The sequence below is a fragment of the Nanorana parkeri genome, unplaced genomic scaffold (genome assembly GCF_000935625.1).
Source record: "Nanorana parkeri isolate BGI_ZX_2015 unplaced genomic scaffold, ASM93562v1 scaffold1286, whole genome shotgun sequence".
Taxonomy (NCBI): Eukaryota; Metazoa; Chordata; class Amphibia; order Anura; family Dicroglossidae; genus Nanorana; species Nanorana parkeri.
The window spans coordinates 400083-413380 of NW_017307554.1; the positions used below are offsets into that span (position 1 = coordinate 400083).

The window sequence follows — 13298 nt, forward strand, 5'->3', positions numbered from 1 at the left end:
GGGGGGGGGGGGCACAACTGGCTCTGGCTCTAGAGAGACACAGTCAGCTGTCAATCAGACAGCGGGGCAGATCCCAACAATATCATGGAGATTATTCACAGCTTCAGTGTGGCTCCGTGCCGTCAGAATATAGCAGGCAGTAGCCCACTATATGCTGACTTTGGGTCACAGGAGTACATTAGTAAATATACTCCTGTGTCCCAAAAGAAAACTATAAGCAAAATAAAGGTATGGCTTTAGTCTTTTAAATTATATCTAAATCCAAAACTTTCTGTTTTCCATGTCATATACAGAAGGGAATGGTTAAAGCCTCTGTGATTTTTTTTTTTAATGCCATTTGTGTCCCGTTCAAGAGATTTCACTTCCCTTCCTGTAGACACAGCAGGAAGTAAGAGCATATCTTTCCAAAGTGAGGTAACTCTCCTCTAAGACAGTTGTCACCAGAACAGATGTCTCCATTTGAAGCTTTTCCCCCTATCCTACTGGAGGTGCACCTCAATGCTGGTATGGATACTGGGAGTGATGTGTGTGTGAACAGGGGGTAGAAAACAGGTGGGAGACAAATCTGTGTTATAACACACACAAACACAGTCCTGGACTACATAATAAGAAGCAAAGAGAAATGTTACTTCTACAGATGCGGGAGCATTTTCTCAGTAAAGTCTCAATGACAGTAACTTCAGTCTATGATCATCCAGACAGGCAGATTAGTGAGGTGAGGTTGGTTAGAAAAGCTTATTGAGGTTTTGGCTCAGTGGGCTCATGTGTCCAAAACCAGACTGTGAGTAGCAAACCTGTTGACTTCCTGCTTGCATCAAACAATAAGGCTGGGTTCACACCTAGGCGTATCGAATATGCGCGTTTGTCGCGCGTTTTTTCGTGACGCGCGTTTTTAGCGCGGGCTACTTGGCTGTATCCCAATGGAAACACGCGACAAAAACGCCCCAAAGAAGCTCCTGTACTTCTTTGGGTGTAGGGCGTTTTGTAGCGCGTTCATACGGCCTGTAATACGCCCAGGGGTGAACCATACCCATAGGAAATAATGGGATTTCAGTGTTTGAGCATTTTGCAGAGCGTTCAAATGCACTACAAAACGCCCAGGTGAACCAGGCCTTAGTGCCACTCTCTCTAGCAATTATGATCACCATTTTAGGAGAATTGTTACTAAGACTTATGGAGTCTGCAGTGGTATTTTGTGTGTATGAATATGGATTCTCACCCAATACTGGGGTCTTCTCTGGAAGGTACATCAGGATCAGTAAAAATAAAAGTATACAATGAATTAGGATCCATGCCCTCCCAATGAATAGATGGCAAATGTTTCACCTATAAGACACCACAAAAAAACAGTTATTATATTATTATTATTATTATAATACAGGACTTTCTATAGCCAACAGTTTGCACAGTGCTCTACAAAATAAAGGCCCCTTTCACATGTCAGTTTTTCAGGCGGACCGGATCGGATGCTCAATGGTAGTCTATGGGCAGCCAGGTCTAATCGGACGTGCGGCTGTATACACACGGTTGGCCCCGGCCAGGTTCCAGAAAAGCAAACGGAACAGTGTTACGTTTTGACTGGCTTGATTGTGCTGGATTGGGGGCTATGTGATGTAAACGGACACATGGTTGGTGATATAACTCAAGGCAGACTTGTGAATGGCTTTTTAAAGTTATTGTTAGTATTTGAAATGTTATTCTTGGGTGAGCATAAGCCAGTTAAGGGATTGGCAGAAAGGGGGGGGCAGCTGCTGAATGGCTGCTAAGGTGGATACGTCTGACAGCAGCATTTATGATGGACTGAAGGGGGGATAGCCTTTGTAGAGATAGGCCAAAGAGGAGGGAATTGCAATAGTTTAGGTGATAACAAGGGAGGAGATAACAAGGGAGTAAATCAGTAGCTTTGGTGTCATTTGTTAAGAAGGGACGAATTTTGGAAAGTGGTGTAACATCCATGCTGATATGTCAATTGGTAAATTAGTGATAAGTCAGGAGACTGAAGGGGTGAGCTGAGGAGCAGAGAGATAGATTTGGGTGTGGTTAGCATAAATATGGTTTTGGAAGCTGTGGGAGGGTATCAACTGACTCAAGGAAGAGGTGTAGAAAAAGAATAGAAGGGGTCCAAGGAAAGAGCCTTGGGGGACCTGTATATAAAGAGGAAGAGGAGGAGATAGAGTTGTAGGTAACATTGAAGGTGCACTGAGTTTAGTAGGAGTAGGACCATGAAATAGTGGTCAGTTGTATCAAACACAGCAGAAAGATCTACTACTACTACTACTATGGGTTTGCAGTAGTGGTCATCAGTTTTTGCAATTAGTAGGTCATTTGTGAGATTTAGGGAAGCAGATTCTGTGGAGTTTTGTGGTCAAAAGTAGACTGTGAGAGGTAGAGAAGGTTGCTATCAGTTAGGTGGTAACTCAGATGGTTGTGGACTAAGTATTCTAGACGTTTACAGGTAAACAGGAGCAAGGTGATGGGTCCCATGTTGTTCATTCTGGTGGGGGTGGGGTCCAGCAAGGGCTCTTTAAGTAAGGGGGTGGGTAAGATGTCAGTAGAGAGGACAATGTGAGTTAGGGAGTGTGGAATAGAGCAAGTGGGTGACCGCAGTCGTTGTGGAACTAAAGTCCAACTCTGATATACTGTCAACTAAACCACAATTAAAATTCAACTGAAGCCAAAACTTTTTTTTTTTTTTAGTTTTGGATATTGTGGAGAGGGATTAGAATACAATAAAATACAATGCCAAGGTAAACACACTGCCGTTAGGTTTTGGCTGGAGTTATACTTTAAACTGTCCAAACTGGGTTAGGGGGTGTTTTTTTTGGGGGGGGGGGGGGCAATTACTTTTTTTTTCCCCTTCCTGCTGAAATAACAGCCCAACACTGGCTGCCTTATGCGCTATAGGTGGTGAGTTTTGCAATGCCTCAGGGGACCTGTAGCTCCCGAAGCTGGAGTGCCATGGTTGTCTACCCCTGATTTTGAATTGGTATAGCAAACAACTACAACAATAAATGAGAGATTTCCTTTCACTTCTTTCCCTGAAATAAAAATACCTAATAGGTAGACAGACGGCAATAAAATCCTGACAGTTGCTTTAAACCTTACCTACTCTACCCAGAAATACATAAATGTTTTGGCCGGAGTTTACACCTCACAAGCAAATTATACCCTACCCCATCACTATAGGTCATATACCCCCAACCTGTTGGGGATAGGTTGTTTGGTCATTTCCACGATTGAAAGCTGGTTTGGAAGCTCCTGTAAATTGCTGTGGAGAGATTATGCAGATTACAAAAATCTATTGGGCACAATCTTCTCTACCAAACAACAGACATTAGGATCTTTTCACTAAGCTATTATCATTGTTACAATACTGCCTACTCTGAGCTTACCTGCAGGTGTCTGCAGAGATTTATCATGGATATAAGGAGACATTTAACTAACCCTGCTGCTTTCACCCTCATCACCCAATGCTTTGCTGCTTTCACCCTGATCACCCAATGCTTTACTGATTTCACCCTGATCACCCAATGCTTTACTGATTTCACCCTGATCACCCAATGCTTTACTGATTTCACCCTGATCACCCAATGTTTTGCTGCTTTCACCCTGATCACCCAATGCTTTACTGATTTCACCCTGATCACCCAATGTTTTGCTGCTTTCACCCTGATCACCCAATGCTTTGCTGCTTTCACACTGATCACCCAATGCTTTGCTGCTTTCACACTGATCACCAATGCTTTGCTGCTTTTGCCCTGATCACTCAATGCTTTGCTGCTTTCACCCTGATCATCCAATGCTTTGCTGCTTTCACCCTGATCACCCAATGCTTTGCTGCTTTCACCCTGATCACCCAATGCTTTGCTGCTTTCACCCTGATCACCCAATGCTTTGCTGCTTTCGCCCAGATCACACAATGCTTTGGTGCTTTCACCCAGATCACCCAATGCTTTGTTGCTTTCATCCTCATCACCCAATGCTTTGTTGCTTTCACCCTCATCACCCAATGCTTTGGTGCTTTCGCCCTGATCACCCAATGCTTTGCTGCTTTCACCCTGATCACCCAATGCTTTACTGATTTCACCCTGATCACCCAATGTTTTGCTGCTTTCACCCTGATCACCCAATGCTTTACTGATTTCACGCTGATCACCCAATGCTTTACTGATTTCACCCTGATCACCATCCCAATGATTTGCTGATTTCACCCTGATCACCCAATGCATTGCTGCTTTCACCCTGATCACCCAATCATTTGCTGATTTCACCCAATCTTTTGTTGATTTCACCCTGATAACCCAATTATTTGCTACTGCCCCCCTCAGCCCAATCATCCAATTCTTTGTTACTTTCACCACGGTGCCCCAATTCATTGCTTCCTTTACCCTGATTACCCAATCTATTGGTACCTTCATCCCAATCATCTACTCCTTTGCTGCTTTCACCCTGATCACCCAATTATTTACTGCTTTCTCACCAACTATTTAATGCTTTTCCCTGCTTTCCCCTTCATCAGATGAAGATCTCAATTCCACAAGTTTCATAAACAACCAATGGGAGATCTTTTCATTAAATGTGTCCTTTCTGCTATTTTTTCCCTACAGAGATGTTCACATAAACATGAATGTTTAGCCAAGCCAAGCGTCTCTGTTAATGACATCCGATTGTGCCAGCAGAAGTGACCATTGCCATTCTATTCAACCTTAATGGAAATCACATATAATACACAACAGGGTTCTTAGAATGTAAATGATAACGCTACAGAACTCATTATATAAAGTAATGAAGAGTAGTGAAGCCATACCACAGCAGTCAATCATATGAATAAATCTGATTGGTTGCTGCATCTTCCCATGCTTTTTCTTTGTAATACAGTAGATGCTGGTATTTATTTCATGCTTATATAATGTAGCTGTGCATGGCTGCATACCTGAGAAGGTGTGAGGATTTGTCCCAGCTTTTCCACACATACTGATCCAAACGTGGCTGCTAATGGATGTTCTGGCTTTTCATCCACTTGGTGGAGTTCCAGGGATCGATCCCACTCATCTACATTGACCGGCATTGCTGAGATCACAGCTCAGAGCACAGCCGAGCACGATATGAACAAGAAATGACAGCAAGCATCCAGTCCCTCCCCAGCGCCGGCCAATAGGAGGAGACCCGGGAAACTTCCTGATGTCTGATTGGTGATCACTGACAGCAGACGCCCTACTTTGGATGAAGTTTTGGACTAGGTGTGCTATTCACTCTAACGTATCCCCTGTTAGGGGAGAAGAAAACGTAATTTCCTCTGATTCCTGAGAAAACTGAGACATTGCTCAGAGCTCAGATTCAGCTGTTTACAATTAGAACATATTTGTGTTTTTTCATTTTAACTGATGAAACATAAAGAACCCCTTTTGTGGAGATCTAGGAGCAGGGCCAGATTTATACTCGCTGCCCCAGGCCAAGTGTTTTTCCACTTTTGCAGCCACTTTTGATAGCACTTATTTTATATTTGTTACATGTTCTCATTCACATAGCATAAGCTACAAAAATATTTTTAAAATGTTTCTTGCAGTTTAAAATTGCTTTTACTTGGGTTAGAGTTTCTTGTCTTCTTAAAGCCCCCACACTGCAAGGGTTAAGTGTTTGTTTTGGTCCATGGAGGAAAATAAAAATGTTATACTCACCAGATCATCTGAGCATGTTTGCTGTTAGAACGGTCCTTCTAGCCTCTCTCCCCCTCTGCTGCAGCGGTCTAAGGTCCCTGAGTCCTCATGTCCTATACACTGTGTATTGGATGCAAGGATGCCGATGAACATACCATTGCTGCAGTGGAGGAGGAGGCAGGCTGGAGGGAGCGCTGTCACAGCCGCCTCCGAGGACCAGGTGAGTATAACTTTATTATTTTCCTCCCTAGACCAAAACAAGCACTTAAACCCTTGTGGTCGGGGTAGCCACACTGCAAGGATTAACCACTTGGTGTCCGGAGCAATTTCTTCCTATTTGCACACACATGATATAATCAGAATTTTTGGCTAGAAAACAGCTTCAAACGTCCAAACAATGATAGTTTCTGAAAGCAGAGGCCCTGCAGAATAAAAAAATGCTAGTTGCAATTTTTTATGTCGCACAGGATTTGCGCAAATGTTTATCAAACCAGTATTTATAGGATAAAATACACTAAAATGAAATTTAGTGCACAGAAACAGAATATAATACCCAATTATTTGGCACAATATAAACTAGACATGTGCATGGCAAAAACATTTGTTTCGTACGAAACAAATGAAAACCAAAAACATTTTCATTCCATTTGTCAAATGAAACAAATTTTTATGCTGTTTCGGATTTGGAGGCAACGAGCTTTCGAATCCGAAACCGTGCAATAAACTGCAGAATGAGCGGCGGCCATATTGGCCGCTCGAGCGTTCTGTGCATATGCACTGCCATTTTGGAGTGTATCTTGGTATGTGCAAAGATGGCGGCGCCCACATGTTTGAGTGCCGTCATGTTGGCGTATACCAAGATACACTCCAAAATGGCAGCGCACATTCGCAGATGTCACCATAATTTTTCTTTGTAATACAGTAGATATGATGTCACTGTCATGTGACATCATGTGCTCTGCCTCCAAGATGGCGGCGGGCATGCGCAGAATGCACAAGTGGCCAATATGCCTGCCACGCGTTCTGAAAAGGAATTTATGTATGCCCAAATATCGTTTTCATATATTCGGGCATATAATAAATTTGTTATTTTCGGATTTGGGCGAACCACCGAATCAACTGAATTTCGTTGATTTGCAGGTTCGTCCGAATCCGAATGCACATGTCTAATATAAACGATGGAGTCACGTCGAGTAAATAGATACCAAACATTGTCAAGCCTTAAAAACTTCAAATTTCCCATAGGGGACACTTTAAAAGCTTTTAGTGCTCATCAGTTTAGTGCTAACAGTGATTAATGGCTCTACAATTATTGCTCTCACTCTGGCGTTCATGGCGATATGTAACATGTGGAGCACATTTTTCATTTTGGCACGTAGGCACCCCGACGGGTGTTTGCGTGGGGGGCAGGGTACTTTTCAAAAAAACATTTTTGCTTTTTACATTTTTTTTTGGAAGCCTGCTGATCTCTCTCCGATTGTTGCAGGGAGACCCGCTGTGCCGGTCCCAGGACCCACATGGGGGAAAGCGGAGCACGTGGAAGCCCGCGCCGGCAGAGAGGGTGGGGCAACACATTGGTACAAATGATCCAGCTCCTGTATAGACGCCAGATCACTTTGAAGGTGCAGAGAAAGACCTGGAATTGGCCATGTTGCCTGCTGCAACAAAACATCTAAAAAGGTTAAAAAATATATATTTATTTTTCTGTATGTTGTATGAATGGGAACACCTAACAAACATATTGTGGGGTTTTCTCAAATTTGACAGAAAAAGTGGAAATACGCTTTATTTTTCATGCTTATGATGCTCCAGTATGCATATACCATACCTGAGCGGCCTCCGGGGATCATGTAAAGCACTGTAGTAGCCCAAGCCCAAAGATATTGAATTGTTCGACTTGGTACATCTTTTGTTTTGATGCAGAGGGAATCGATTTAGCTGATTTAAAATGAATGATAAGTCTAAACTGAATAGATTGTGCAACAAGATTGTAATATATGGGGCCAATTTAAGGCAGGTGTCCCCTCTGCTTTCAATTCAGGAATCCCTTTATTAGTGTCATAGTTAAGGAATTATCTTCTTTCTACCATTTATGACAATCATAGAAATCACAGAATGATCTTTTGGGAGGCTGGTAAAAAAAAAAAAAAGCCCACTTGGGATCCATTTATAAAACATTCAGGGGTCTATTCACAAAGCTGCCGAGGGCAGCCGAGTGAACGACCGATCAGAAGTGAAGTGAGCCGAACACTGTTCGGCTATTCACTTCAAGTGAACAAGATTCACAGGCTATATGGCCAGAAGAAGCGGATGCGGAGTATCGGAAATTCCTGTGCTCTTCACCTCCATCTAGTGACCATATTGCTGCGAAGGCTTTATAAATAGACCTCATAGCAAGGCATTATAAGTATCAACAAGAGCACTCTGATGTATCTATATAGTGCTCTTCAATCCTGGAAAATGATGGCACACCAAAGTTCTACCATAACAGATGAAAGATTGGAACTGGAGAAGGATTTCCTTGAAAATGTTTCAGCAATGAGGCCAAGTGTTTGATTGTGTTCATTTTCCAAACTAAACAATGCTGGATAATGAGAATAATGAATCACACATGGATGTCTGTTCTGTGTGGAACAGTCTGTAAAAAAATATTGCTATGTAAACAGTAACTTAGATCCAAGAACAGAACAGTTGATGTTTTCACATTTTCAACCCGAATTTGATACTTTGCATTTGTTATTTGTAGCTGAAAGATTGTTACATATGGTATTATTGAAGCCGATTGTATGCTGGATATTCTTTCTCATACTGCCCCTTCCCTGGTGGTTAAATTCCAGAATAAGGAATATTATAGTGCACTGTAGAACATGCCAATAACTCTGACATGAACTGATTTTCATTAGAAGTCCCAGATTTTCAAGGTTTGTCTACTACTTAGCTCCACATAAGACAATTTCAAAATGGAAGGCAACATATGGCCGAGCAGTGACTGCAACCATTGATATGCATTGGATATTCAGACAATCATGGGTGCTGGCTATCCAAATACAACAGCCATCAGAAGAGATTCCTTCATGTTCTGGCCAGAACACACTGCATCGCATTGCAGACGGCTCACTTTTTTGTGGGCCATTGAAGTGAATGGCATGGTAGTCACGCCCTCCGGCCGCAATGCGATCGGCCGCACAGGATCGCGGGGGAAACATTGTGCCTGCGGTCCAGTCCGGTGCAATAAAAATGTTGCAAGCACTATTTTGATCAAAGTGCACTTATCAAACAGATATAAAACAAGGTCAATGGTATATAGATGGTAAAAAGAAAATAAGAAAAGTTCATTGTTTACAAATAGTTTAGGCTAGTCAGGATAAAAAGAATAAAACATTTTGAACAGCTAATAGGAGTTGGAATTGAGTATAAATATTTGTATGGTTTGCTAAATAAAGACCATGGTGTGCTTACTTTACAGAATGCTGGAAATTTGGAAACACCATGCATGACTAAAACAACTTTATTTCATGTTTTTGTTCATAAAAATGGCCCATACTTTCGTCTTCCATAAACTGTGCAGAATCTGCAACACACTCATACATTTGACTTCTGCCACCATTCTGATACATGTTTTGGAAACAGCGGATGACTTTGTGTGAGTATACTAGGGGGGGATTTATCAAAACTGGGGCAGACAAAATCTGGAGCAGATTTGCATGGCAACCAATGAGCTTCTCTGTCTCATTTTCAAATCTCAACAGAGCAAAGTGTAGAGAGATGCTGATTGGTTGCCATAGGCAACTGCTCCAGATTCTCTCTGCTCCATTGATAATGTGTTTTCTGTTCTCAGGATTACAAACGTTCCACTCATTCTCTGTTCTGTGAGGTCTCTCCTCTACCCCCTCCACCTCTTCCCTTTTGTGTTTATCCTTACACGAACCCAACCACTCCCAGTTTGCTGGACATGCTCATATTTGCCTGAAGACTTGGACTACATCCTATGTTGCCAGAATTTGTGCCTAGTCATAGTGTAAATACATGTTTTGTATAGCTATTATTACAGTGATACATGATTCTGAATACAGGGATTATAAAGCACCCCAGGTTACTGGGCTCTCTGGGTGCTTTGCTTTTACATGCTTTAGGATTTGGTTATATTTCAGTTTAATTTTGAGGGCTTGTTCACACCAGATCTGGAGCAGATCTGCAAATGCAGTATAGTGCATTTTTGCAATGTTTTTGCAGAGATTTTGTCATGCTGTTTTTTTTCTTAGCTTAAAATGGGCTTTCAGGTACAGTCCAGTGCATTCCAATGAATTTGCATGCGTTTGTATGCTCGTTTGATGCATTTCCATGCGTTCCAGTGCATTCCCTCCCCCAAGGCTCTGTCCTTGGACCCCTTCTCTTCTCTATCTACACCTCCTCCCTTGGTCAGTTAATAACCTCACATGGCTTCCAATACCATCTCTATGCCAATGACACTCAAATATATATTTCCACAACTCACCCCCTCAGTGTCCTTGCGTGTCACTAATCTACTAACTGACATATCCATCTGGATGTCATAAACCTTCTGAAAACTCAACCTTTAAAAAACTGAGCTCTTGATATTTCCTCCTGCCCCATGCACCTTCCCCCAACTGTTCCCTTGAGATTGATAACACAACTATCCTTCCCTCCCCCATGCCAAGGTCCTAGGTGTCATCCTTGACTCGGACCTCACCTTTCTTCCCCACATCCAATCACTATCCAAATTCTGCCGCCTTCACCTTCGCAACATCTCCAAAACACCCCTTCCTCACCAAAGAAACCGCAAAATTACTCATCCACTCACTTGTTATCTCTTGTCTTGACTACTGCAACTCCCTCCTCATTGGCCTTCCACTACACAGGCTATCCCCCCTTCAGTCTATCATGAATGCAGCTGCTAGACTTATCCACCTAACCAGCCGCTCAGTGTCTGCTGCCCCCCTCTGCCGATCCCTGCACTGGCTTTCACTCGCCCAAAGGATAAAATTCTAATTATTAACAACCACTTACAAAGCCATGCATGACTCTGCCCCCGGATATATCTCAAACCTTGTCTCAAAGTATCACCCTAATAATATTATTAATAATAATAATAATAATTCCAGACCAGAAAAAATTAGACAAGCAGATTGGGATACATTGGGATGCTTTTTTGGTCCGAGAACAAACTGTTCTGGTCTGGACATGGTGTGAACAAGCCCTACAAGGATGCTAAATGCAGTAAATCCACTAGCTACTTTGAACTCTTGGAGACTCCAGAGAAGAGGAGATATTTGCACCTATTTTTTTAGCCCCATTCCCCTATCTTAGCAGATATTCTGACTTTTGGCTGTTGAATCTTTTTATTGTACTTAAAGAAGAAACTCATAGTTAGAGCTGATCTGTGACAAAGAAGCTGTCACAGGTCAGCTCTATTGATTGGGAAATTAGCAGAAACATGCAGCTGATCTGCTCACTTTCCAATCGTCTCCCTGCAGTGACCGGTCACTGTCAGTCACCGCTTCCCCCAGGGATTCCCCCCTCCCCTCTCCAATCCTCCAGTGCTGAGTGGAGGGACAAACAGGTGAGGGGGCGGGCACAGCTGGCTCTTCCAGCTGTCACTCACGCAGCTGGGTGGATCACAACAGTATTGTCCGTTCCGGCTGCGGCGCTCTCAGTATATTGCCGGCAATAGCCCACTATATACTGAGCTTTGGGTCATGGGAGGAGGTTAGTATATGTCCTCCCGTGACCCTAAAGAGAACTATGGGGAAAAACACTTACCCTATAGTTCTCTTTCAAGTGTTTCAGTGTTCAATCAAATATGTATAGTACATATGTTTAATACCTTCCAGTTATAGTTATAATTCCCCATCCAGACCCTTCACCAGTGTCTAAAGGTGCCCATACACTGCACGATTCTCGTACGAGAATCGCTGGAAATCCCGCGATCGTAAGATAATCGTGCAGTGTATGGAAGGCGTGCGACCGTTTCTACTGTATGGTCGCACGTCTTCCGTTGAACAAGCAGGCTGGAAAACCCACCGGGAAACGTACGATTCTCAGCGAGTTAGTGGCCTGCTTGTTCGACAACTGCCGAACGAGCCGGTGTGCGCACGCACACACTGCCCATTTGCAGTCATCGGAAGCCGGCCCTCATTGCAGTCATCGCAAGCCCGCCCCTCATGGGGGCGGGCTTGCGATGATCCCAAGTACGATCTGTCCAAGATGGGCAGAGCGTACGTTTTTTAAATTACTTTACAACCCTCGCAAGACAAAAGTTTCTTGCAAGGGTTGTAAAGTGTATGGCCACCTTAAGTCGGCACCAACACCATCTGCCGTAAGTTATCCATCATTATGGCATGCTCACACTGCAGCTGAACACTTGGTTTCAATTAGCATGACTTAAATCTGGATCAGTGTACTCCAATGTTGCTAGCTGTCTGCATCCTGACCTGTTAGATTTGTGAACTTTGGACCTGTTTCAACTGTTTCAAGCCTGAACTTTTTTTGGTAAAAACTTTTACTTGCTTGGGTTTCTGCCTGCTGCTTGCCTTGACCTTTTGTTTGTTCTTCAGGTACACTTGTCTGCCACTGCCTCTGACCTCCAGCCAGTCCTGACCTTGATTCTGCTTGCTTCTTGCTTCACACTCTGATATCTATCTGCATTGCAATGTGTTCAGTACAACAGCTCTGGAGAAGACCAGACAGTGCAAATGACAAAACATTGGTGAGAGCCTTCTGCTGCTTGTAGACACAAGAGATTCACGCCATCCCAATGCCATCTTGGCAAGCTGCTGGCTCTGCATCTGTTCCCATTCCAACTCATGGAATAAGCCCCCTTCCATACGTTCATGGTCTGTGCAACACCAATGTGGCAGGTACCCAGCATCCATTTTTTTGCCTTGGGAAAAATGCTGCTGTATATGGCCGTTTGCATGTGGAAAGTAATGTGTCTGTATCCCTGGACTACACTGTCAGCGGCAGGATACACATGACCACAGACTATGTGGTTCAGTAAGAATGAGATGGGAAGCTGCATATGCCTTACAGCACACTGGGTCAATATTCTGGCAGCTGGGAAGGATGCAGGAAAACTTATTTTTAATAGTAACTCGCAACCAGAAACAACATTTATCCGGAATCTTCCAATCCCCGTGGAACAGTTTACTGTATGTCTGTAGAAGTTAGTGTTAGGCATTAGGTGGGTTAAGGGTTAGGATAGGTTTAGGTATAGGATCAAGGAGTGAACTTACTTGGTTGATCTTAATACCTTAAAGGCACCAAGGTATGTTAAATGTGCACCTTTAAAAAAAAAAGAAGGATTCCACTAGAATCAGTATGTTGAGGCTCTTAATTGGGAATGGCATTTCAAACAACATCAAGGAAATGATTCAATAAGCTGTTAGTGAAGCAAAAAAGAAAAGTAGTTGCCAAATTTCTCAAGTTAGAAAAATAAAACTTCGGTTGATCCAGGCATGTTTATGCAGAGTTCATAAGTCTTTTTATACAGTGACTGCAAGGTAACACATCTTAAGCTGACATTATAAGATTCTTTGGATGGCAGCTTGGCAGAAATTTCTGGCACCTCTTCAATCATGCTGAATCATCTCATGAGAATAACATGTGAGAGTCAAGCCAGTG

The 13298-nt window shown here is 43.0% G+C and overlaps 1 protein-coding gene across 1 annotated transcript in view; it reads right to left on the reverse strand.

Moving 5' to 3' along the window:
• LOC108797493 (phosphatidylethanolamine-binding protein 1-like) overlaps positions 1-9246 on the reverse strand; it is a 13410-nt gene extending 4164 nt beyond the window's left edge. Inside the window, exons 1-3 of the mRNA XM_018569093.1 lie at positions 9236-9246; positions 4934-5082; positions 1220-1326 (exon numbers count right to left, since the gene is read on the reverse strand). Of these exons, the coding sequence (XP_018424595.1) occupies positions 1220-1326; positions 4934-5068 (242 nt within the window). The 5' untranslated portion in view covers positions 5069-5082; positions 9236-9246. The remainder of the gene's footprint in view (positions 1-1219; positions 1327-4933; positions 5083-9235) is intronic.
• Between the last annotated feature and the right edge of the window lie 4052 nt (positions 9247-13298).